Consider the following 26750-nt stretch of genomic DNA (forward strand, 5'->3'; position numbering starts at 1 on the left):
GGGTCTTTCTGATGTTCTGATGGTTGACGACAAGAAAGGAAGTTCAGCATCACCACAACACTCCTTATGATGACCAGGTTCCCCCTCCAGCATATTGACTTGGAGTTTATTGTAGTTTTAGCCTAATTGCATGCATTTTATTGTTTGATATTGTTCTAATTTCCTATCACGTTGTTTGCTACCTTGATTCATTTTTCTTTTATAGGAAAGAAGGAGACAGCTGTTGAAAATAAGTAAAGGAATAAGCAAACATACATGTCTGAATTAGCTCTTGTCCAATTTCAGCTCCATAGAAGTTTTCTAGTGTGTTTGCATACCTTCACCCCTCCTTCCACAGTAAGAAAAGACACTGGTTGACATTTGAGGAGCCCTGTTTTTCCTGTAAAGTGGCCCTAAAAGTACAGGAGCTTTCTGCCTCCTTTTTCTTGGGAGAAAAAAAAAACAAAGCTTTAGGGGGCAATTTGAAATGGATAAATTACAGGGGCAGGCAATGGGAGCACTTAACCATCCTTCCACCTCTTCAAACCCCCACCCCATCCCCCGCATCCAAATGAGCTTCTACATCTGTAATGTTCCAGAAGTGAGTGTGAAGATGGAAAGCAGTTATTAGGATTTTTGTGCTTGTGTGCAACATGTAGTTGGGTCCTAAATGTCTGTGAAAACACAATTTAGTGGTTGAAGTTGTGTGTCCCTAATCTAACAGGAGTGCCGTTTCAGATGTTGGGGGGGGGGGAGGAAAGATTTTAGGAGGACTCAAGATCCACAGCCAGCTTCAGAGGCGAATCTTAGAGCAGAGTCAACATTAGATTACCGAAAAGTACTCCCTTGAACTTTTAAGGGTTTATCTGCTGTGGTCATCTCTTTTCTCATCTTCTTTTGACACCTTTCAATCACTAGATCTCTAACTGCTCTGAAGAACATGACAGCCCACCATAATTGGCGCCCTTGCACCGCTCGTTCGCTCCCTCCCTCCCTTTCTTTGGAGCCGACGCTGCGCCATAGGTTACCTGCCAGCAGTGAGCATTTCGACTGGGCGCATATGTGCCTTCTCTACCACAGCTTGCAGAGTGTGAAAAAGGAGGAGCTGGCATACGCCTCTCTTACTGGAGCCGAGCGCTGTCCGACAGGAGCAGCAGCAGGGCTTTTACTAGGCTAGCCAGGTTCCCGCTCTAAGCGGGCAAGCTCAGAAAGAGTAGCTTAGCCGCGCGTCGGCTCTGCAATCCCTAGCCAAGGAGATCTGGGACGTACCCTTCCTGGGAGGGAGAGATGGCTTCCTCCTGACGCCGTTTCCGGAGGGGAGGGGGAAGAGACAGAAGGGAGGGGATGAGATGGGAGGGGGGCCCTATATAAATGAGGTTGCTGCTGCAGTGCCCCGTCGGGGATCATCAGCATTAGAGAAGGAAGAGGATCTAGGGAAGGGAAGGGGACGGGCTGATTAATCTGCCTCTCGGCTCAGCTCTCGCCCGATGCCAGAGTCCCCCTCCGCCAGCTGCTACCTCTAAAGCCCGGCCGTCAGCAATAAAGGCAGGAGAGATCTCCTCTAGCCATCCTTCGGCGCTGCAGCCCGTTTCGCCAGCGTCATGACCCGCACAGTATTGCTTGCTGTTCTCCTCCTCGCAGCGCAAGGTAAGCCTCCGAGGCAGCGGCGGGTGGGCTGGCTCCGTCTGCTGCCCGCAGTTCCTTTGCCGTATGGAACTTGCCCGGGGACCGCTGTCCGCAGCGGCTGTTCATTTCAGCACCAAGGACAGAGGCGCGGTGAGGCGCGGTCTTTGGCTTGCTGGCCCCGTCCGGCTACCCTGGACACAAGATGGAGGAGCTGCTCCAGGAGGACGGGGAGTTGCCTTGTTTTTGGAAGAGGGGAGAGTTGGCTTGGGGGTACCACGCAGTTCTCTGAGTCAAGAGACTTCAGTGAACTCCTGCGAGAGCCTCGCGAATCTGACTTGATCCACAAGGTCATTTTACGCTAGCAAACTTTTTGAAGCCCAGTCGACCCATTTTGCAAAGCACTCGAGTTCCTTTTTGAGTCTGGTTGGTTTCCTCCCCTTCTAAAAATAAAAATTCCGTCCTGCAATATCTTTGTGTTTTTAACCAAAAAAACCCGTTCCTTCCTCCTCCTTTCTCTCCCTAGCTTCCTACCCATACGCTTCCTCTTATCTGTTTGCACCCATGAACAACCTAAACAAACCACCAACCATCTTACTCAGACTCAGGATGGTGAAAAGAAAGAATCTGCAACCTACTTCTGAATGATTTGTTGCAGATCTACCCCCCGCCCCAGCAAGCAATCATTGCTGCAGTCCACTTAGCCTTCACTTTGGATGTCTGTTTGAGCAATTGTGTTCAGGAATCAACCACTTCTCTCTGTTTTTAAGCACCAAAGTGGAGCAATCTTGCGATGCTGGATTTCATACGCTGTTTTTGTGATTTATTATCCTAGCCGAATATATTTGTGCCAATCGCTCTCTCTTTCCCATCTGGCTTGCACTGGCTGAGTTTTGCATGCCATGGGCCAGCTGGCTGGAACTATTCCAGAGAACATGTAATATCTTGCCTTTCTCTCCCTTTCTCTCTTGCAGTACTTTCACTTCCAGTAACAAACCCAGCGACTAAAGATGACACAAAGGTGAGTTGCAAAAACAGAATGGTAAAAATAAATAAATCAGGAATATTGTTTAAGCAGAACTATGGGGCAGTGTCCTGTCTTGTCTGTTTAAAAGATTCCACAATATATAGTAGCTTGAAATGAATAAGAAGAAGCAATTAATTGCCTCTTGTGGAAGCCACTTAACATGTTACATTTTTAGGTATATATCCAAGATTCATGTGTGCTTTTTTTTTTTGTACCTAAAAAACATGGAGCAAATATTGGCCGCAAATCCCCTCTGGGGTAAACCCAGGCATGTTGCTGGGAAATGTAGGAAACAGTCCTTCTGAAAAGTCATTTCCTGGCCCTAGTTTCTGTTCCTTCCCACTTTTTGCATGTGATTAAAAGCAAGACAACAAAGACGTGCGTAATTTCATCACTGTTTAACAGCAGCTGTAGGTGCCCCTCTTGAGTATCTGAAAGGTTAGTGAATTAGCTTTCCAATTATATCCTGCATAAGCCCATTGTGGACTATACTTAACTCCCTGCTGTTAAAGGGCTTAAGTGTTACTGGGTAACATACTTGAAAGTTGTCATTAAGACTGATGGACTGTCTAAAGTGAGGCAAAACCAAACCAAAACGAACATTACACAAGTGTATTATTATGCCAGGAGCTTAAGAGATCAATATCAAGGCTCAGATAATCAGTGGGTAAGCGTATATGCTGTACGAAGTGGGTTGCAATTGAAATATTGTAAATCCACATTTGAAGAAATGGTTGGATGAAGGTTTTGCTACAGGACTGCCCATGGGTGGCATGGAAATTATTAAGATCCCTGTGAATTCTACCCAGTACTTGTGTGGCAATATGATTATGGGAAAACAGACAGACTGGGAATTCATTAATTCCATCAATCCATTCTGTCACCTATCCTTGTAGACACATTGAGCTGTAAAAGTAGTAAGATATAAATTTGATCGGGAGAAATGTTACAGGAAATGAAAAAACTACCATATTGAGGCCACTTTACCTTGTATAATATGTACCTTCTTTTATGGCCTACTGTGGTCTGGTTTATGTATCTACAGGACTGGTGGGACTGGGGAGGCGTCATTTGGACCTTGGGGATAGACTTGATGCCCCTTTCATGCCTTTATTTTCAAAGTCAAATGCATGCATGGGGTGTGTGTGTGCACAGGCAGAGTGCTGAGGGAGTGGAAGCACATCCACAACAGTGCAGATGGGGAAAGCAATTGGCAGTTCACATCTGGTGGCCTCCCACAGTGTGGATGCACGGTGCATTTCCGTATATAAATCTGTGCTGGGACAGAGTATTTGTCTATTTTGCACAGTGGTATTTTACAAACCATTGATTAGTGCTCTGCCTCTGACACATTGTAGTTTGTCATGGGTAAAGGGGCAAGTGGTTAAGCCTAAGACTGACATTGTACATCTTGGGACTAACACAGCAGGCGTTGCTGTATCTGCTGCCTACTATCCCTATATTTATATTTATTTATATACTTCTACGGCCCTTCATCACATGGCCAAAAGGTAGTGCACAAGTTATTTTTAAAAATGCAGCAACTCATATTTCTAAAATCAGTTAAAAGATTCAAAGCAAATTAAGCACAGCATAAACTAATAAATAAGAGGGGGGGGAGCAACGGGTAAAATACAAACTGACCTCAACAAATCACACCTCTTTGCCTCCAAAAGCTTGGCAGAAGAGGTACCGTATTTTTCGCTCTATAAGACGCACCAGACCATAAGACGCACCTAGTTTTTGGAGGAGGAAAACAAGAAAAAAAATATTCTGAATCCCAGAAACCAGAACAGCGAGAGGGATCACTGCGCAGCGAAAGCAGCGATCCCTCTCACTGTTCTGGCTTCTGGGATAGTTGCACAGCCTGCATTCACTCCATAAGACGCACACACATTTCCCCTTACTTTTTAGGAGGGAAAAGTGAGTCTTATAGAGCAAAAAATACGGTACATCTTCACCTTCCTTCTAAAAGAGCACAGCTCTAAGGCAAGACACGCCACAGTGGCAAAATCCAAAGTTTTGGAGCTGTCATTGAAAAAGTCTTCCTACAAACCCCTGCACTGTCGAGCCCTCACAGGCAGTGTTAGAAACTGAGATATGAAAGCTAGGAGCTACGTTATGGGTGCCACAATGGAGTGCCTAGGCATGCTTTTTTAATAGCAAGAATACAAAGCCGAAAATGGATGAACTGCAGCTAAAATCTTATGTTCATTTTTCACATAGTCTAGTCCTTCTCCTGCCTACCCCTCTAATATTCTTAAGAGGGTCTCTTCTCCAGTCTTCAAATAGTAGCTGAAAGTGGGGAGGCAGAAAAGGGTCCTCCTTTCCTTCCACTCTGCAGTTTTAACCTGAAATCTTAGGCGCAGTACTGCACCCACAGCTCAGAAACTGCTCACGCTAATGAAATTCCCTGTTGCAAAATGCGACTAGAACAATGGGAGTTTTGAACGCTGCTCACAGGGACACCCTAGGAGGGTTGCACTAGCTGATCCTAAGGACTAGAGAGGTTGGTATGGGGAAAGGGATTCTCTCAGGTTTTTGGTTTCCTGGCTGTTCAGGGCTTTGTGTGTTTGCGTGCACTCGTATATCACCTGGAAATCTGCAGTCAAAATTCCCTGCTACAATGTTTCTTTATGCAGCCTTTAAAAAAAAATGCTGCCCACTTTAAATTTACCTAAATTGGCTTCCCTTGCTAATGGAGTTGAGCTTACATGCCTTACCTCCATCTTTTACTGAAATCTGCTGCAAGAGACCTTTCCATTTTTGGGTGGATGGAAAAAAAAAGCTTTTTGCCAGCTTTGCTAATTATCCATAATCTCTCCAAAAAACACAATTACCTTTCAGCCCATGTGCTTTAAGAAATGCTGCACTGTCCCCTCTCTCTGCCAGCTGGGAGATTTTGTTTGGAACTCTCTTCATGCCCAGCGGCAGTTTTGGAGGCTTCCAAATATCTTGGGGTAGGGGGTCGATGTAATTTCACTTTTGTCTGGGGCCCCCATGCTGGCTCAAATCACTGCAATTTTGCAACATTTTCATTAGAAGAGAGCACATCAGCACTTTTTGAGGCACCGTGCTGTACAGAATACTTGGCTGCGGCTGTTTGAGAAAACTCTAATAAGACCACAAATTCCCTCTCCTTCCCACCATCCACAAGTGCTTTTATATCTGCAATTATATGAATCTCTGTTGAAAAGCCTTCCTTAAATGTTTGATGGTACCATTTGCACCGCAGCATCCCTGAGCAGTAGTCAGTGGCTTGGAATTAAAATGCTAGAACTGTAGAACTGGGTGCAAAGACTGGAATGGCGAAGATAATAATCTAAAGGCCAAGAAGATGGTTCTGTTGCTGAATATAAGGAAGTTTGGGCCCTGAGCTGTGTTCGCATGAAAAACTTCCAGGCTTGCAGTCCGGTCAGAATTATGCCCAGTGCTGTCTGTGTTGATATGACCAGGCTTCAGCATATGCATGCTGGATTGAGGACCATATGCAAAGAAATCTCAGCCCCATGGAGGAAGAGCATCATATAAATATAGGGTGCAATCCAGATTAAGTTAGCTGAATTTAGTTCCCATTGATTTGGACTCAGGTTAAGCCATGACAAACTTGTCCCATTGATTTCAGGGGATACTAAGTACCGTACATCTTGCTTTGCACTGATTCAGCCTATAATAAACAAGTCAATGCTCATTTCAAGATTACCAGTGCCCATGTGTCAAACAGGAATAGCAGCAATCCACAACATAAAGATGTTTGGGGACTACAGCCATTAAGGCTACAATTCCACACATTGTTACATAGAAGCAAGGCCCATTTAAGGATTTACATTTGAGTCTCTTCTTCTTCTTCTTCTTCTTCTTCTTCTTCTTCTTCTTCTTCTTCTTCTTCTTCTTCTTCTTCTTCTTTGTCTTCCTTATTAAATTTATATACTGCCCTTCATCCAAAGATCTCAGGGCGGTTTACAAGATAAAAAATACAGGATAAAACCTCAATTTAAATACCGTAGTTAAAACAAAAGCAAAGCAAAGCAATAACACCCCCCTCCACCCATAAGCTGTAAGCCTTGCAAAGCTCTCTGCACAATGAGCATGCTATAAAATAAGATAAAAGAATTACTAATAGCACTGTTTCCCATTAAGCCTTTGCAGAACAGTTTGCTTCCCTCTGCAAGCCACCAAGTCAGAACCCAATTCCGCCCCACTCCCGCACCCACCCCGACCACAGCACCTTCTGCTGACTTCGGCCATCCAGCATTGCTGACAATGTGAGAAGGTCAATGCTGTGAGCTATGAAGTTAGCCTACTTCCGTAGCAAAAACTGCCAGCATCACACACATTGATTCCACCCCCCTCTAGGTACCCATCATATAATTCACCAATCTGCAGTGCCAGGCATAGCACAAAGGAACATGAAGCAGCTGCTTTGGGCAGCAGATCTCAGAAGGAAGGGTCATTAGTCTTACTCTAGCCTTATTCTGTATGTATCCTTCAAATAAAACAGGGAAGGGTGCAAATTAGCTCTTCCTTTGAGCTGTGCCAGTGGCTTCAACTGGTCCTGCCAATGTCCATCATCTCCCCTTGAAAATCTCTACTGTTGCTGTCTATACTTCAAAAGGACCCCACCCCAGTGGCGTAGCGTGGGTTGTCAGCACCCGGGGCAAGGCAAGTAATTTGTGCCCCCTAACCCGTGGATTTGCCCTAACCCCAGATGTTGCGCCCGTTGTGGCCGGCCCCCCCTGCACCCCCCACGCTACGCCACTGCCCCACCCAGCATCTTTATATGTTATTCTAAACCTCCTTTGAGTCTGCTTCTTTCTCCTGTATGTTGGAATAACATGCCTGGCTTGGGTAAAATTAGGGGAAAGCACTCTAATGAAATACTTGCTATAGAGAAATATGCTTGACAGCCTTCCAATTGCCTCCACTTGTCCCCTGCCCACAAGACGACATGGTCTTCTCACTGCCTTCCTGCCTGCTTATATTCCTGAGACTAATCCAGGAATATAACCCAGTTCCATATTGTACGGCAGCGACTCTCCAAGAGTCTCAGGCAAGGAACTGCCTGAGTTGTTGTTGTTGTTTGCATTTACAGCCCACCTTTTCCCAAGGAGCTCAAGGTTCTTTCTCCTCCTACTCATTTAATCCCCACAACAACCCTGTGAGGTAGGTAGGCTAAGAGGCAGTGACCGGCCCAAGGTCACCCAGTAGGCTTTGTGGCTTAATAGGGATTTGAACCCAGGACCTAGTCTAGCCCTCTAACCACTATGCCACCACTGGTGTACCCAGACCTGCATAGAGAGATGCTGAGGACTGGACCTGGGAACCTGGGAAGCAGATGCTCTACCACTGAGCTATGCCCCTTCCTCTAACCCCAACCGCGTGAGTATGAGCTGTGGCCCAGGTCTCTTGCACTGGCCCTCTCTTTTTAAAAAAGAAAAAGTGCTGCTGTTGCAGCTTGCAGAGTGTGGCTCAGCTTGCTGCCAATGAAATGCTGGTGGGATCCCAGCAATCCATCATCTTGTTTTGCTCAGAAGCCCAACCTTGCATCTGTACACTTCCATTAGCACGTACAAATTTGTATCGGAGCCTATGACCTGGTTCTTAAGTGCCTAACACCCTCCAGCTGGCTGCACCAGACCCTTAGGTGCTTGCAGAAAGGGATACAGCAACATCCCACAAAGCAGACAGCTCATGATCAGAGAGGCATCGTTTTATGGCTTTTATCTATTTCAGGGTTGAGCTCTAGCATCCACAACATGTTTCTAGGCCGAGCCCCATAGGGCCATAAAAAGGAACCCGCAGGATCAAACCATAGGACTATCTAGGCCAGCATCCTCTCCCACAGGGGCCAACCAGATGCCCCCAGGATGCCCACAGTAAGCACACCCTTCCCACGATACATCCAATGGGTGAACTATGAAGCAGGTCTCCCGTAAAATCCATTATTCCCTGACCCTCAAATCTCCTGCATAGCTGAAAAGCAATTCGGTCAGAGTGAAGAAAACACAGCCTTAAAAAAAAAAATCTATTCAGCCTCACTTCAGCTGAAATTATCCATTCCTTTATTCAGTGGCCCTTGCAGAGTCACCAACACATTAACTGCTGAGTTGTTGCCCATTAAGACCTATAGCAGGGGTGGTTAACCTTTGGCCTTCCATATGTTGCCTCCATCATCCCTGACTATTGACCAGGCGGGCTGTTGGCTGATAATAGTCAAAAGTCCAACAGCGCTTGGAAGAATAGAGGTTCCCCTATCTCAGTCCTATAGGGTTTAAGTACAGGCAACATTTCTTGTGTTTTAAGGTCCCCTGAGGAGTCCATCCTCCAGATGCTATTTCCTCCCAGCCCACAATTAGGCTGGGCTTTCTAAGTGGTGGCCCCTCGACTGTGAAATAAAATCCCCAATTAGGCTTAGCAGGCTCAAGGATGGTTTTCCTTTATGCAAAGGCTGAAACCTTTCTGTTTTCCCATTCTTTTAACAGTTAACGCTGCTCATTTTTCTTTTTTTGCTTGCTTATGCTTGCTATGACTAAGTGCTGAGGGGTGTATGCCATTTTAATATTTTTAATTAGTTCTATTATTGTTTTGTTCCTTATGTAAAACCTCAGGCGCTTGCAGAAAGGCCAGTGATAAATGTGAATAAATAAAGCACTGCTATGAAAACACATCTTTCAAACACCCACTTCTTCAAACGTGCGCATAATGCTCACATACCTGCCCATATAGGAACACAAATGCATTATCTTTTGTGTGTCTGTGAACATTTTATAGCACCAACATTAAGGGGGAAATTGCAGGGTAGTGAACAGCATAAAACCAACAATAAAATGTCATTGATAAAATAAGCATAAAATATGTCACAAATCAGTAGATCAGTACACACACACACATCCATGGTTTTATGTGCAGTTGTGCCATGTGTCATCCTAATGTGTCGTTAGCAAATAAAGGCTTGTCACATTCCCAGCCAGAGCAGTCAAGGACCTCTGGTCTTCTCAGAGTGACAAAAGATATTGCAGATGTAGCTCATCATACCTGTCCCTTTCCTGTTCTTGTTGGACACCTCACCCCCAAGCTGCTGCAAATGATCCAGATATTCCCCGCATCTAGCAGGAGTGGGACTAATGTGTCAGAAATCCTCTCTCCACAGTGCATTGGATCCAGACAAAGTCACACTTGAATCCCACTGAAATCAATGTGATTTGAGTAAGTCATTATTCACATAAGCCCAATTGATTTTAGTGGGACTAATTTGGTCTAGATCCAATTGTGGGAGTCCCTCTGCACAGCTGTCTTGCCTTTAGCAACTGATTGAGCAGCGGTAGGGCAACCTCTGGTTCTCCAGATGTTGCTGGACTCCCATCAGCCTTAGCCAGCATGACCAATGGTCAGGGATGATGGGACTTGTAGTCTAACAACATCTGAAGGACCACAGATTCCCTCATCACTGTGGGAGGGGGAGCCTTGAGAGCTGGAATTGACTCAAGGACCAACAGTTGCTAACCCAAAGTGCACAGCAATTTGTCACATAGCAGAATTCCAAAATGGTGCCCCAAATTAGAATATTTGCATGCAGGATTGACATTCTTCCCCTCAACTATAGCAAGTCTTCCAGCAGGCAAGTCGCTCTTGGCCCTGAGACTATGTTTTCTCCAACATTCATTGTGCTCTTTAACCTGGAAGAAGGGGGTTCATTGTTTGCCTGTGGGGTGTGATGCCTATGAAAGCTTATGCATCAATAAATTAGTTAGTCTTTAAAAACTCTGAAGAATTTAAAATCAAAGCATTGGTCTTTAGGAAGAACTAGTAGAATAACATGATATGCGGTGCCATGTGAAATGTGCAAAACAAGAATGAAGAACATATTTGTTATGTGTCTCCCTTTATTGATACTGGGATAGCTCAGTGGGTAGAGCATGAAGCTCTTAATCTTAGGGTTGTGGATTTGAACCCCATGTTGGGCAAAAGATTCTTGTGTTTAAGGGGGATGGACTAGATGATCCTAGTGGTCCCTTCCAAATCTACAATTCTATGTTTCTATGATCATGCTCTGGGTTACCTTTATCAGGGAGATAAGATCAGCCCATGGGTTGGAGCATGGCCTGTTGTGCAGTAAGACTACAGAATTAGTACCCAATAGATCAGTGAAGGGACGCGGGTAGTGCTGTGGGTAAAAGCCTCAGCGCCTAGGACTTGCCGATCGAAAGGTCGGCGGTTCGAATCCCCGCAGCGGGGTGCGCTCCCGTCGCTCAGTCCCAGCGGCTGCCAACCTAGCAGTTCGAAAGCACCCCCAGGTGCAAGTAGATAAATAGGGACCGCTTACTGGCGGGAAGGTAAACGGCGTTTCCGTGTGCTGCTCTGGTGCCGGTTCGCCAGAGCAGCTTCGTCACGCTAGCCACGTGACCCGGAAGTGTCTGCGGACAGTGCTGGCTCCCGGCCTCTAGAGTGAGATGAGCGCACAACTCTAGAGTCTGTCAAGACTGGCCCGTATGGGCAGGGCTACCTTTACCTTTTTAGATCAGTGAAACTTCCTTTTTGGCTTCAGGAAGAAGTATAAAGCACACACCTTTTCTTCTTCTTTGCTAATGGCTTTGGAGAACAATGGTGCTGTCATTAATCTATCTGCTGCTGCTGCTTTAAATTGCTTAAGTGGTGAGTTTTTTTTTAATGAACTGTGATTTTATTTTTATTTTTTACAAATCTATTTTAATGGCTGTAAAAGCAGCCTTGAGCAAATGATGTAATGAAGTGCACATTATTTATCAATGAATAATACATCCACACTGCATGGGGGTTGGTGGCAGTGCTGCGACTGGGAGGAGGAGGCAGTTCTAAGGTTTGGAAGAGGATGAGGACCAAAGTGGTCTCTTTCTCCTTATCCAATGCTCCTGGGCTGATGTGTTTTTCTCCCTGGTTTGGGAGCAGCTCAGGGGTCAGAGATGGCTATGGATCCTTTGGATCCACGTGCATCTTCAAGTAACTTCCCAGGGAGCCATAGGATTGCAGGGTGTCACAGCACTAGCAGGCCCAGAGTGCCCAGAGTGCGAAATTAACTCTTCATTGTCAAAAGCACACTTACAAGTTAGGGAAAGGCAGGTCCATCAGTCCTATGTCTCTCAGCTACTCCTAGGTATGCAGCTGATGAGGCAGTTGCCGCAACAGAGAGGCCCTTAGCCTTGGCTTAAGTATCTCCCTGATCTGAGCTCCATGCAAGCAAGTGAAGACTCTGCCTGCAGGGAACCTTCTGCTCCTCCCTTTTCAGCCCTCTTCTGGTTCTGGGAGACAGTGGAGCAAGAGAGGTGGAAGCAGAAGGAGGAAGTATGGAAGCCCTGGGCTCTATCCTACCTGACCTCTCCCTCCCTCCACCTGTTCTTCACTTTCCAATCCTGCCTCTGACTCTCAACTCCTGGCTGCTACAGGCTCCCCCAGATCATTGATCCCTTCTTCAAGTTGGTCTCCAACCCCCCTTCTCCCAGGGCCCACTCCTCAGAATCCAGCCACTACCCCTCAGTGTTCTGCCAGTCCCTGACATCAGGTCAGCAGCTGTTCTGCAGAAGGATACACAAAACCATATAAAGAACTAAAACAGCACCCAACGCAATAAAGGCAAATGCCAGTAAGATCAAATAAAACAGGGATGGGGAACTTGTGGTCCTCCAGATGTTTTTGGGCTGCAGCTCTCATTGTCCCTGACCATTGACTATGCTGCCTGGGGCTCACCAATGTTGAATCAAACAACTATTTCTTTTATTTATGGGTTGTTTTAAAAGAGGTGCAGGTTGTTGCGAAAGATGGGTATTGTGTGTGTGTGTGTGTGTGTGTGTGTGTGTGTGTGTGTTTTAAGTGAGCACTAGGTTCGAAAGCTGGAAGACCATGAGAGCAAAAGGGTTCCTTCCCATGTGGTTATATTTCCAAATTCCTTTTCATCTGAAATGTCATTATGGGGAAAGGAATTTTCTACGGGGATGTTAAGGGTTAGTCACTTACAAACCACAAACATTTGGACAAGGCTTGATGAAGGGAAGTTATTGGCAACTGGGACTCAATTGCCCACACATTTAAATTTAAAGGGCAGCTGTGATTGTCTAGTTTTGTGTTGCAGCAGCTTGTGGGAGGTTTAAATTTGGAACACCCTGCTGTTGATGAGTTTTTAAAAGTGTTCTGCTTCTAGAAAAGAAGGTTGCTTTGCAATAACATTAAACTAACACCAATATCACAAACACACCCTGCCGTTTATATGAGAGTCAATGTGAATTATTGCTTATCGTATATGATTAGGAATGCAATCCTATGCCAATATACTTGGGAGTAGTGCCATTGAGCTCAATGGGTCCTATTCTCAAGTAAATCTGTATAGGCTAGCAGCTTAAATTGAGAAATGTTCCTCTGCATAGACTTAAAAAAGGGCGTAAATACTGCAGTGCTATTAATCCCTCTTGTGCATGATTGATAAATTGTGATATGTGGTGTTCAGCAAGGACAGGATAAAGTGTTCAGGGCTTTTAGCCCATCTTCCCGAACCTGGTGCCCGTGGGCAGTTTTGGACTCCCATCAGTGTGACTCTTTTGCATTGAAAGGCAGAGTACAATGTTGACATTTATTGCTTTATTATTATTAAGGCTTGGTTATCTTGCTAAGTGATGCTAGCAGCAGCTTAGGCTGCTACTAGGGGGTTTGGTCCAAAGCAGTGGTATGTAAGCATTCTGTCAGCTCAAGGATTTCCCCTTCATTAGGTTATTCCTGCCTTTCTCACCCTACATGTGCCCATGGCGAATGAAGAAGGAAATGGAAATTACAATCTTGGCAGGCCCGGATTAAGCAACTGGAGTCCCTGAGGCTATGCAAACTTGGGGGGCCTAAACTTAATAGCATATGACTACCAAAAAAAAAACTTAGTTCTCTTCTTTACTATTACTAAGCAACTGGGTCTAGATCATGGGTATGCAACCTAAGGCCCATGGGCCACAAGCAGCCCAAGGGGGTCATTTAACCAGCCCACAAGCTGTCCCTGAACCAAGCCGCCCGTTTGGCGAGTCCCCGTGCGCTGCGCTAAACTGGCGCAGTGCAGGGACTCGCTTCCACAGCGCCAAAAATTGCGCCTGCACAGACAGAGATGCCGGAAATCGTGATTGCATGTGCTCAGGCACACGCACGATCCGGTCCACAGAGGGATCTCTGCTGGAGTGAACCAGCCCAGGCGAGGTAAACCTTGCCGACCCCTGGTCTAGATAGTAAAATCTGCCTGTTTAATTTTTATTTTTTGGCAAGAGGTTAAGGGCCTGCTCATTTATCAGGCCCTGGGCTGCAGCCTGCTCAGCCTGTACGTAAGTCTGGGACTAGATCTTGGTGCACAGCCATCCACAACATCATTGTGCAGGCATGGGTGCACCCACCCACGCCATTGCTGAGACTAGCTCCATCTGGTTTCAAATGGACACACTGGCGGGTGTGTGTGTGTGTGTGTGTGTGTGTGTGTGTGTGTGTGTCATGCAGAACCAATAGGCACCAAGCTTTGATTTTCAGACTGAAGCTAGTTTGTGGGGGAAATGCTTTTCAGGGACACAAAATGTGCTTTAGGTCTAGATTGTGTGTGGACTGGGTAAAAGAAACAAGATCTCAGAGAAGAGTGGCAACTTAAGTTGACAGAATACGCACAGCTTGCAGACTTAACATATAGAATAAGAGAAAAAGAAGAACATACGTTTAGAGAAGATTTGAAAACGTTTATTGAATATATGGGAAGTAACTGTGTACAGCTGAAAACGCTGGCAGCATTAAGATAAATTCAACAGCGTAAATAAGTAAATAATGGAATAGTGAATGGTATCGTTTGTGTAAAATATGCAGGGATTTGTGATATGTAGAATGAAAGAGAAGAAGGGAAGTCATTGATATCTTAAGGATGTCAAAATGAGTATTTTAAATTGTAAAACAGAAAATTTTATAAAAATTATATAAAAAAAGAAAAGAAACAAGATCTCAGCATGTGTTGACTGTAGAATATAATGTCATGTGTATGCAGCCGGACTACATGTGGAACCATACAAGTTTCCCTGTTCCATATACCTGCAGCCCTCCAGATGTTGTTGAACTACAGTTCCCATCATCCCTGACCATTGGCCATGCTGCATGGAGCTGATGGGAGTTGGAGTCCAACAAGATCCAGAGGGACATCACAAGGTCCCTATGCATAGTTGGAGTGTTGTGTTAGTGCTGAGGAGACCTGGGTTCATATCCCCACTCAGCCATGAACCTCGCTGCAAGGATGAAATGGGGGGAGGGAAGGAGAACCACGTCCAGAGCGTCCTGAGTTCCTTGGCAGAAGGATGGGATGTAAACCAATATATTTTTGTTTCCCCAGGTGATGAACTGCATCGTCGAGGTCATTTCTGACATAGTGTCAAAGCCAAATCCACTCCCAATCAGCCAGGAATGCCTAGAAACTCTTCAAGGAGGTACAGAGTCATTTTCTCCCTTACTAATGAAAAGTCCAATGTGTTAATATTATAAAATTAAATTGTGTGTTCTTTTTTAATGGGCTGCCATAATGGATTATTTTTTAAACAAAAACCAAAAAGATAACCTCAACCAGCCCATGTGCTAATGGAGCTATGATGAGTACGCCAGCTCACCTTGGCTTTGGCAGGCTTCCCTGACAAGCTTCTTCTTCTTCTTCTTTGCAGATGAAAGAATCCTTTCCATTCTTCGCCATCAAAACTTACTAAAGGAGCTTCAGGAGATTGCAGTCCAAGGTACAGTTTAGCTGGAATCATGGGGAGTGCCCAGTCTTTCACTTAAGAGGCATGCACAGCTTCTTGTATTTTACCCAAATGGAAATAATTAAGAAAAAGCGAGAGAGAGTAAATTGTGCAGAATAAGGGAGTTGCATTATCTATTCATATCACATCATTTCATGTTATTTGACACAGGGTTCAGCTTGCCCTGGAGTTAGGGCTATTGGTCAGTTATGTGTGAGGAGTACACACAGCTCTGTCTACAGACAGCCTTTGCAAAAATGGCTATGCTCCCAATGGCATAAAAAAACTTTCTCAGCTAGCCGTTCTGCAGAAGGCACATTTCAGCCCAGGGCTTCCTGATCTGTAGCCCTTAGCATGTTGCAAAGGCTACCCTAGACATTCAGTGAAAGCCTGTTGCATTTGTGTTGTGCTCAGGTCCACCTTACAAGCGTTGTATGAGAAACGGGTTAGCAAAAATGGAACCCCACAGCGCCATCTGGTGTCACAGTGTTAGAATGCATAAACAACACATATAAAGCCCTTTTTCTTTGCCAATGTAGCTGAGACCTGGGATGCTGGACTAGATAGGCCATTGGGCTGAGTCAGCAGGCTCTTCTTACGTTATAAAATATGCAAAGCGGGTGGTGCTGTGGTCTAAACCACTGAGCTTCTTGGACTTGCCTATCAGAAGGTCGGCGGTTTGAATCCCTGAAATGGAGTGAGCTCCCATTGCTCTGTCCCAGCTTCTGCCAATCTAGCAGTTCGAAAGCACGCCAGTGCAAGTAGATAAATATTTACCGCTGTGGGGGGAAGGTAAATGGTGTTTCCGTGTGCTCTGGCTTACGACACAGTGTTCCATTGCACCAGAAGCAGTTTTGTCATCCTGGCCACATGACCCGGAAAGCTGTCTGTGGACAAATGCCGGCTCCCTCGGCCTGAAAGCGAGATTAGCACTGCAACCCCATAGTTGCCTTTGTGTAGACTTAACTGTCCAGGGGTCCTTTACCTTTTTACCTTTACACACAGACACAAGCACACACACGCACACACACACACACACACACACACACTAGCTGCCATGGGTGGGAGCATCACAGCCCCAATGGAAGTCTGTTCCCCATCCCACTGCTATTTGAAGCTGCTATTGCTATTTGCCTCCTGGTGCAAATAGCAGCTTCAGAGCCATGCTGTGTGTGTGACTGCAAGAAGGGGAATGGTTAAATCTCCCTTCCAATCCACCTCGCCCACCATGGCTGCTATTTTGAAAGGGGAAAAAAGATGCCCACTGGCTAACCAAAAGATTCCTAAGTCAGGGGGTTGGACTAGATGACCCTCGGAATCCCTTCCAATGCTACAGTTCTATGATTAACGTAACATGCATTTTGTTCTTGGTGGGGGGGGGGATGCTTTTAGACAACAGGTTTTTCCCGTGTTGCGAGGAGAATGAATGCACTTGAAATCGTTTGAATTTTAAAAGAGGAGAGATGCCAAGTGTTGATTTCCTTCTCTCTCTCTTTCCTGTCCCCATCTCCCCTTCATTAAAACTTCTGTGTGTGCAAAAAAACAGGAGCAAGCGAAAGGACAGAACAGCAGAAGAAAAGCAGCGGCTTTGAAGATGAGCTTTCTGAGGTCCTTGAAAGCCAAAGCAACAGGAACATGGAAAGAGGTCAGGGATGCGGGTGGCGCTGTGGTCTAAACCACTGAGCCTCTTGGGCTTGCTGATCAGAAGGTCGATGGTTCAAATCTGTGCGATGGAGTGAGCTCCTGTTGCTCTGTCCCAGCTCCTGCCAACCTAGCAGTTCAAAAGCATGGCAGTGCAAGTAGATAAATAGGTACCGCTGTGGCAGATAGATAAACAGCGTTTCCGTGACTCTGGTTTCCATCACGGTGTCCTGCTGCGCCAGAAGCGGTTTAGTCATGCTGGCCACATGACCCGGAAAGCTGTCTGTGGACAAACGCCGGCTCCCTCAGCCTGAAAGTGAGATGAGCACCGCAACCCCATAGTCGGCTTTGACTGGACTTAACTGTCCAGGGGTCCGTTACCTTTTACTTTACCAGCTTAACCCACACATAAGTCAGTGCAAACCACATAAATAGATATTAATGATGAATTAACACGTACCATTAAGGTAAGACAGGGAATATGCAGGAGAAATGATTTTGAGGAGATATGGAGGGTGTTTGTAGAATTTGTACTGTTAAAAGGGAAAGGGGTCAGACCATCGCAAGAGGTATTGAAATTTTGGGAGGTTGGATAGTTACAATGGAATGGTCTCGGTGGTGAGGTGCACATATTTATTCCTATTTATTTATATTATTACCTTGTCAAAATAATAATAATTAATAAAAAATAAATCTGGGCCCTGTACTCATGATGTGGCAATCAGTTAATTCTACCTTTGCAGTTGGCTATTTTCTACACACACCCACTCACACTCTCCTCTCTATCCTCCATCCATGCAAGCGAGAGTCATTATCAGAGTCCGATGACAGATTCTAGCCAGGCAAAAATACTCAGGGTGTGATGCAGTGAGGGGTGTGGCCTGGGGAGAACTCAAAGGGCCAGTTAGAGAGACTTGGATATCCACATTTGGCCCCTGCGTTTGAGGTTCCCCACCCCTAAACACCTGCTGCCCAGCAATGTTTCTTGGAAGAACTTAGCAGACTCTTTCAGAGTCCCTAACAAAAACCATTCGAGCCTGGGAAACTGGATATCGTCAAGGTTTGTTTTGTTCAAAGGAAGTTGCATAACAAGGTAGATCAGGAGACTTCCCGGGAGTTGGTGAGGTTTATGAAGTCTGAATAGAATGCTAGAGTTAAAGAATATTGTATAATTGTTATTGTTAATGCAAAAAAGGCAAAATGAATGAGTTGTATCGGAGGAAATATGATTTAAAATTATGATCAATGATTTATATGGATAGATAAAGGAAGAATAACTCTACTTGAACAACTTGGAAAATGTTATAGTTAAACAAAAGTCTAAGCAGGAACTGCATGCACAACCAATGGAAATTGAAAAAGGATGGAAAAGCAATAGAAATTAGGAAAAAGTATTTTGTTGTGAGCAGCAAAGGAGAGAAAATAAACATATGGAAAGGGGTGGGAAGTCAACTTTTAAATTTGAATTCATTTGTTATTAATTTGTTGGGTTTTTTTGAAAATCAATTAAAATTAATTGGCAAAACCAACCACACTGTTCCACATTTTGGGGAAAGACCCTTTGCCCCAGTAAAGTAAGTGCAACTGCTTGACTCACATGAAACATTCAAGGGTTTGGTTATGAACTGGGGCCGATTTCTACTGTGCATTTTGTAGCACAGCCCAATTCCCCCTTAACTCTACCATTTCGCCTCTCAGATCTGTCAGAGGGGACCCCTGACGAGGAGCCCACAGCCTCCTTTGCCGAGCTGGAGGCAGAGAGAAGTCAGAAGAACAGCGAAAGGGATGTTTCAAAGGAAGAGGAGAGGAACAGCGTAGAAGAAAGGGAGACAAGGGCTAGAGATGTTGACTCTGAAGAGCAAAAGGAGAATGCGGCGGGATTTGACGGCAACGAGGTTGGTGAGAATGAAGGACTGCCCTGGGACAACACAGTAGACAATCACATCCACGATGAGGCCCAAGACGATGAGGCCCCTCAGCAGAGACGCCAAGAGGGTGAAGAAGATGAAGAGGGAAAGGAAGACGATGAGGTGGTGGGGGTGGAGGGGGAGGAAAAGGGGCACATTTCCAAAAACAGCCAGGAGGAAAGTGAAGAGGAAGGAGAGGACAGTGTCAGAGACCAGGCTGAGGAGGAAGAGGAGGAGGAAGAGGAGGAAGAGAAGGATGGGGAAGAAGAGGATGATGAAGAAGAAAGAGATGCCTCTGAAGAGGAACGTCCTACCAGCTCAGAGGACAACGATGATCAAAGGGAAGATGGTATGTTTATCAGCTTAAACCCATGTCCCCTCATTTGACTAACTATCTGATGTTGCAGTCAACATCACCACTCTGAGCTTCAATACTTGGATGATCTATTTTACTGATGGGCAGTATTCAAGATAACTTGTTTCATTAGGGCAAGAATTTCTGCTCGTGCCATGGGACCTCCCCCATCACCCTCTCTCCACGCTCCCTAAATCTATCACGGGGCTTTCCCCAACCCCCAAAGAGTAGATCTGGGGAGAGTGTGGAGAGAGGAAGGGGGAAAAGTTCCATTGCATGAGCTGAAATCCTTGCAGTGACGGAATGAGTTGGTTGGATAATGCCCTATATGTTTGGATGCTTCTAGCAGTGGCAGGGAAGACTGTTCCCCTGTTCTTCAATCCTAAGTGCACTTAACTGGAAGGAAACACCATTAAATCTTTCAAGTAAATCACCCAAACACTCAAGTAATGGAGGGGATTTGAATGGAAGAGCTGGGCTGTTTGTGCTCTCTGCTCTAGGTCTATATCTGCTCTCGACCCATTCCTTTCAGGCGTGTGAAATGGGGCAGAGCTCCTTCCTTTTCCTACTCTAAGGTGTGTTGGTTGCTAGACATGGAGATGAAGGAGATGAAGGACAACAGCCAACCTTCAGAAAGGTGTTTAGGGAGGCTCCATGATCAGTATAGTCACCATGGCCAGTAGGCGTCTATTGCATTATACTCCTATGTATGACCTGCATTTTATTTAGCCAAAGCAAACCATTAAACTATGTTCATTTTGTTCAATTTCCTTTTAGATAACCAAGATGCTAAAGAGTTTGATCAGGATGGACAGCCTTCAGAAGAACAAGAGAAATTCCGTAGTACAAAGGGAGGAAGGCATCACATGTCTCGAGATGAAACAATGCAGGATGAGGACACCTCCCGCGCCAGGGATGCTGAAAGTGAGGAAGTGGAAGAGGACCCCTCCAAAGGTTTAGAAGATGCCAAGAGATGGAACAAAATGGATGAGCTGGCTAAACAACTGAGCACTACAAAGAGGGCGGAGGAAAGCGAAAGCAACGAAGACCCAGACAGGTCCATGAAACTGGCTCTCAGATCCCGCAAGCAGGACTTCCGTACCTCTGAAGAGGACAAGAGGAGAGCGCAGAAGCATCATTCCAAAGAGGAGAGCAGCGAAGGAGCCTTCCCACTTGCTGCTCTGCCTGAGGAAAAGAAGGATGAAGAAGGAAGCGCTAACAGGAGAACAGAGGTAAGACTCCCCTATCTGCAATGACCAGTCTGAGAATGGGGCTGCAAACACACCATGCGACTGAAGCACGTGGCTTGCCCCTAAGAATCCTGGGAAGTTCGTTTAAGGGTGCTGGGAATTATAGCTCTGTGGGGGGGAAAGTAAACTACAGTTCCCAGAATTTTTGTGTATATGCCGCTTGGGTGTGTTGAGTTCTAGAAGAGGATGGAGTCCTTTCTGGCAGAGGAAATTGCTTCTTGCAATAGCTATTTTGTCACATACTCCAGGGGCAGTGCTACTTGGGCCTGGGCTTCCTTTGGAGAAGACACTTTCTCGGAGATTCATGGCAGCTCTTACTTTATTTACAAATATTCATATGCATTTCTATCTAGGGCTTTTAGTGCCCATGAGCTACCCTGGAAGGCGGACCTCGCCATTTAAAATCGTTAGGTCATAAAGTACAGTTAACAGATATATTTATCTTTAAAGATATATGAAACATAAAAAATTGCAACAGAAGCAATACTTCACCTTTGCAGTAGATACTTAGCAGGCAAAAAAGCCTGCCAGAGCAAGAACATAAGGGCCTGCTGGATTAGGCCAAAGGCTTATTTAGTTCTCAAAGTGGCCAACCAGTTGCCTATGGGAAGCCAACAAACAGGACCTGAAGCACATGTGATCCCCAGCAACTGGTACTGAGAGGCACATTGCCCCTGACTCTGAAGGTGCCTTCCTCAAACTCCCTGTTTCCCAAACCGTCTCCCTTTGGTCAGAGCTGCATCCCTAGTAGAAGTGAGGGGCCTGTTCTCCTGTACCTTCAGCAGTACAGAATTGAGGTTTCTGAAAGTGCAACACTGATCAATTGATTTTAAGCATCTTTACCCTGCTTTTCAGCCAGAGTAGCTTACAAATGCCAACAATAAGACAGTCCCTGCACTCAGGTTTACAACCCAAAAGGCGTGACTCCAAAGGAAACATGGGTGGCGCTGTGGGTTAAACCACAGAGCCTAGGACTTGCCGATCAGAAGGTTGGCGGTTCAAATCCCCATGACGGGGTGAGCTCCCGTTGCTCGGTCCCTGCTCCTGCCAACCTAGCAATTTGAAAGCACGTCAAAGTGCAAGTAGATAAATAGATACCACTCCAGCGGGAAGGTAAACGGCGTTTCCATGCGCTGCTCTGGTTCGCCAGAAGCGGCTTAGTCATGCTGGCCACATGACCCGGAAGCTGTACGCCGGCTCCCTCGGCCAATAAAGCGAGATGAGCGCCGCAACCCCAGAGTCGTCCGCAACTGGACCTAATGGTCAGGGGTCCCTCTACCTTCACCTTTACCAAAGGAAAGGGAGGATGGGAACACTTGTTAGAGAATTCTTGCAATGACTGGCTTTCAATGACCAAATCTTTGAAAAGAGATTGAGGAGAGAAGGACTCAAAAGTTGCTGGTCTCTTAGCTAAGCCCACGCAAAAGCCCTGTGAGTCCCTTTCCGCCTCTACTGTAGCCTGATTGAGTGGCAGGAAGGAGCCTCAACTGGTGTATCTCATCCTTGCATGGCAAACTGTATCCCTAAAATCTCTTCTGCAAAGAAGGTACCTGAGCTCCCTTTGTATTGCTTTGCGTCTGATAACTGGGATCCCTAATAGCCAGCAGAAACAGGTCAACTTACTTGGCCACCAAACTGAGAGGCTATTCCCTTTCTTCCATCTACAGCAGATGTGGGGAATCTTTGGCCTCTCCCCAGATGTTGCCAAATGGCAACACCCATCACCCCATGCTTGCTGTGGCTGATGTGAGTTGTTGTTCATCAACATCTGGAAGGTTCAAAGTTCCCCGTGACTGATCCGCAGCTCCACACTGCCTTGTTGTTCAGGATTTCAGTTTGTTCCTTTCAAGTGCATGCACACACACACACACACAAATCACTGTGTTTTCAGGGAATTGCCAAGACACTGATGAGACACCAGGGAGGCCACCAGAAAACCATGACGACGGTTGCTCAGGTGCCAGGAGCAGAGCAAAAGCCCTCATCGCCAGTTCAGCAAAAAGTAAGGGAGAGAGGGGGGGGAAAGAACAGCACACCTGCCCATGTTCGTTAGGAGGAGAAAGAAATGTGATACCAGTGAGATTGTTCAAACACATAAGAGAAGTGTGTGTACACACACACACACAAATACATTAACACCAGTTACCTGGCTTGCAACTCACGGCAAAACATTTTGCAACCCTTGATCGTTTTCAGCGCTCTCTCCTGTTTTACAATCATCTGAGACCACATGGCACACATCTCCTTGTCAGGGTAAACTTCTCAGCCACCTTAGGGGTGCAAGTGGTGTCTTGAGATGCTGCGAGCGACCTTGGTGTCAAAATACTCATTGTGCTTAATGCACGGCATGCGACAGCGGCTGTTTTCTCTCTAGGCGTTTGGATTTTCACCAGGACCGCGGGACATTTGGAAGAGAGACTTAGTAGAGATGGAGAAATTTGGCACAGTTCACCTTACACAGCTAACTTTTTGAAATTCACACTTCTTCGAATGTTCTTGCAAAAGAACAGAAAATGGCCATTTTGTTCCACAAACAAAGTGTCTCCTGTGATGCTACAAAGTCTTCCTTTCGGTTACATTAACTGGCTGCTCTCCAGGAGATTCTAAGCACTTTCGTTAAATGGGTAGGGTTGAGTTCCTCAGCAGCTAACATATATTTCTAGCCAACTCACTGATATTATCCAGAGACATATGACAGCCTTTAGGGCTGTTTTTTAAATAATACCATTGCTATTGTTCAGGGATGGGGAACCTGTGATCCTCCAATGCTGTTGGATAACAATTCCCATCATCCTTGACTATTGGCCATGCTGATTGGGAATATTGGGAGGTGGAGTCCAATAACACCTGGAGGGTTGCAAGTTCCCCATTCTTGTTATATCAAGTGCAGGCACAGTAGCTCATAGGATCAGGCAGGATAAAGATCCGACATAAGCGAGAATGACATGCACTATTGGTTCTGCTGATGGCTGACTCCAGATTTAATTTAATGCTGAATATATCAAAGAGCAGGCCTTTCAGTTCATTCCCTTTATTTTTTTAATTTTAAGTATTTAAATTAAATTAATGTATTAATTTGTTATAATAAATTATATTAAATCAAATATTTTTAATAATTAAGTTAAAATGTTTAATTAAATTAAAATTAAAATAGTTACAAAGTGGTTTATAAAAAGGATACAGAGTAAAAACAAGCAAACTACTTGTGTAATAACTGCATGTAAAACCCAAGAATGCAGCAAAAAAAGGGCAGTCCATTGCAAAATACATTCTTATATATTTTTTCCCCAAAGTCTTTAGAGCCACTCTAAAAGCAGGTACGGTAGTTCTCTCTGCAGTTTCACAGCTGTGGAGCCATCTCTTCCAGCCCTGAAATAACCCTTCATGTGGTGTGTTTTCCCCCTTTTCTTTTATAGGACCAAGAACTGGAGAGTTTGGCAGCAATAGAAGCGGAGCTGGAGAAAGTGGCCCACAAGCTGCATGCCCTGCGAAGGGATTGACACTTTTATAACACACGCCGGAAGCAAGAAGCCAGAAATTTTAACTCACCCTTTAAACACTGCAATTTAATGTCTCTGTGTGTGGTTTTTGTTTTTTAAAAAGATGAAAGTAATAATAATGGAGAAAGTGCATTTTGCATAGGAAGCCAATTATCACTAGAAAAACAACAACATCGATTTCTCTCTCTATGGTAGTAATGCTTTCACATTCACATTTGCTTGTTGTTTGATTTCATGCTCGCTCTACTGGCTTGTAACTTTTGGATTACAGGATCACAAGCAGTATGGCTTACTCATGTATTTTCTGTTGATTAAAAGGGATCGTTTTGGCATTTCCCACCTTACTTTTTTCCTTTTCCTTTTTGTCCATTTCTTTTTCTCTTTTTTTAAAAGAAAAAGCCATGGCAGCTTTCTAGAATGTTTAACTTGTACCATTAGGTTTTACTGGATAAAAGAACTTGCAATAACTTGTTAATCTTTTGATTCAAAGATGAGAATTCTGACTGTAATATATTCTATATAAAAATTAAGGACGAAAATAAACACACAACGTTGGGCTCCTTCCTTCGTCTCTCACAGCTGCATTCTAAGAACCCCCAGAGCAGTATGTAGATCTCTGGGGCGGGGGCAACTTGAGTGAAATATATTGTACTTGTATTTCTTTTACAATATAAGTAAAAGAAATACAATATAAAAATACAAAAGTATGCTGTGTTCGGAAGGCAAGATCCTGTGCAGCTTATTACATGATCTGCACATCATCGTGGGGGCACAGTTTTTTAGCATTATCTCATGAAGAGTGGGGCACACAAGACATGGGCACAGTACATGGTGTGGTTAAGTGTGCTGTTCATTTCCATGAAATTTGATGTCAAATGTACTCCGTGCTATTGCCATTCATCCTCAGCTCAAGGCAGGTTTCTTTTAGCGTGCAAACGCACACACACACAAAGTGCAGTTGGAGAAATGGGGAGAAAACTAGACTTGCCATTCCGGCTTCTGATTTTATCCCAGAATGACCCTATTTCCCCTGCCAGTGTTGCTGCTGAGCTTGGGGAGAAGGATGAGCGAGCCCTTGTCCCGAGAGGCGGAGGCAAGGGAGCATCTTGTTGCCACTCCATGGCCTCCTCATATTATTATTATTTACTGAATTTATATACTGCCCTATACCCAGTGGTCTCAGGGCGGTTCAGTTGCTGGAGAGCGGGTCAGGAGAAGGAGAGGCTTGCTTCCAACACCAAGGCCCAGCTCTTTGTGATGCACTGTCTTTGAGAGGCAGGCAAAAAGAAAGGGCTACCCAAATGGAAGAAAGATTTGTCCTCCTACTAGGAAATGCTCTTTGGGATGGGATATCAGGCCAGTCAGGACGTGGAACTCTACAAAGCAGCAGGTTAGAATATGTGCAATTTAAACTGCACTGGGATTGTAAATCTGGATACGAAAGTTGTTGTGTGCTTTTTTAAAAAAGACCAGTCTTATGGAATAAAATCTCACCCAGGTCCTGAACCCCAACCCAGCTATCTTGAACCATTAAAAAGAGTGCAGGAGAAGGTGGTTTAATAAGGCATTTATTTTAATCATGTGTTTGGAAAAGGACAGTGTTGTACCCAAAGCAGACACAGAAACAACAGGTGATACTTAAGTGCATTTTACTCTCGTTAAAAAAAAAAAATCTGTCACAGGTGTTTGGCAAATAAAGACAAAAATGGGATAAACTGCTATTGAAATCAACAACATAAGCAAGAGTTGAGAAGCACCATATTATTATTGAGAAGAATGTCAGAACATGCAGTACATGTAAAAAAGCCATGGAGCTAATATTTTTGGTTTTTATAGAAGCCCAGATGTTTTTCTTATATCTAATCTATCTATCTATCTATCTATCTATCTATCTATCATCTATCTAACATGTATGTATGCATGTATGTATATATAATATATACATATTCAAATTAAATACAAAACCATTTAGCTTTTAATGAAAGTAATTTTGTGAATGGGAACATAACAATCACAACACTCACACTTGCTAACACTACAGAAAGTGGCAGAGAATTATGAATGTTCTTTTGCAACCTTGGGAGGAGGAGGAAGGTGGTCCCGAATGAGGCGAGCTTTGAACTGGGAACACTGAATGTAAAGCATGCCTTAAAAAGCCAAAACCCACAACAATTCCTGATTCATCAAACAAAAGATGTGAAATCCCAATTACTGGCAAAGATTAGTCCAGTTTAATGGGGTCTTTATTGGGGATCTCACTCGAAAGGGTGCACTTGAGCCACGTTTATAAACACTGAGGAAGGCAGGGATCTAAAGAAATAAATAATTTTAAAAATACATCTAGCATAGATTTTCATTTTTACAGCAGACTTTTCTTTTCTTTACAAAAGAGATGAAGACCTCTTATCATTCATATACAGCCTCAAATATAGAAGTCACTATTTTATACTTACATATTTGCAATGTTCTGATACACAAATCTCTTCACACCCTGAAATGTTGTATCAGGAAGTTACTGTGCAAGCAGGGGAAGAGAAACGTGAAATGCTAAAAAGGAAGACGTGATTCCTCTCCCCACCACACACACCAACACACAGAAATTTCACTAGCTTTGCTCATTAGAAATTAAGACAAGCCTTCTTGCCACCTTTTTTTTAAAGGAAGGAATTAAACTGAATTAATAAACACTCAAGAGTTTGATTTTCAAGTC

The 26750-nt window shown here is 44.7% G+C and overlaps 2 protein-coding genes across 3 annotated transcripts in view; both read left to right on the top strand.

The window, feature by feature from the left end:
* Positions 1 to 26750, top strand: part of GOLGA5 (golgin A5) — a 496232-nt gene that overhangs the window by 74297 nt on the left and 395185 nt on the right. The window lies entirely within an intron of this gene.
* On the top strand, positions 1054 to 26019 carry CHGA (chromogranin A). Of its 2 annotated transcripts, XM_083615756.1 has the most exons (9): positions 1333 to 1626; positions 2577 to 2623; positions 14991 to 15084; positions 15313 to 15381; positions 16934 to 17032; positions 18727 to 19284; positions 20068 to 20522; positions 22432 to 22542; positions 23957 to 26019. In XM_083615756.1, exons 1-9 carry the CDS (start codon positions 1581 to 1583, stop codon positions 24038 to 24040), a joined length of 1563 nt encoding a protein of 520 aa, XP_083471882.1. In that variant the 5' UTR covers positions 1333 to 1580; the 3' UTR covers positions 24041 to 26019. The 2 variants fall into 2 exon arrangements, with proteins under 2 accessions (XP_083471883.1, XP_083471882.1); XM_083615757.1 differs by lacking the exon at positions 22432 to 22542 and having other exon boundaries at positions 1054 to 1626; positions 23957 to 24604.

The sequence above is a fragment of the Podarcis filfolensis genome (genome assembly GCF_964270895.1).
Source record: "Podarcis filfolensis genome assembly, chromosome: 1".
NCBI lineage: Eukaryota > Metazoa > Chordata > Lepidosauria > Squamata > Lacertidae > Podarcis > Podarcis filfolensis.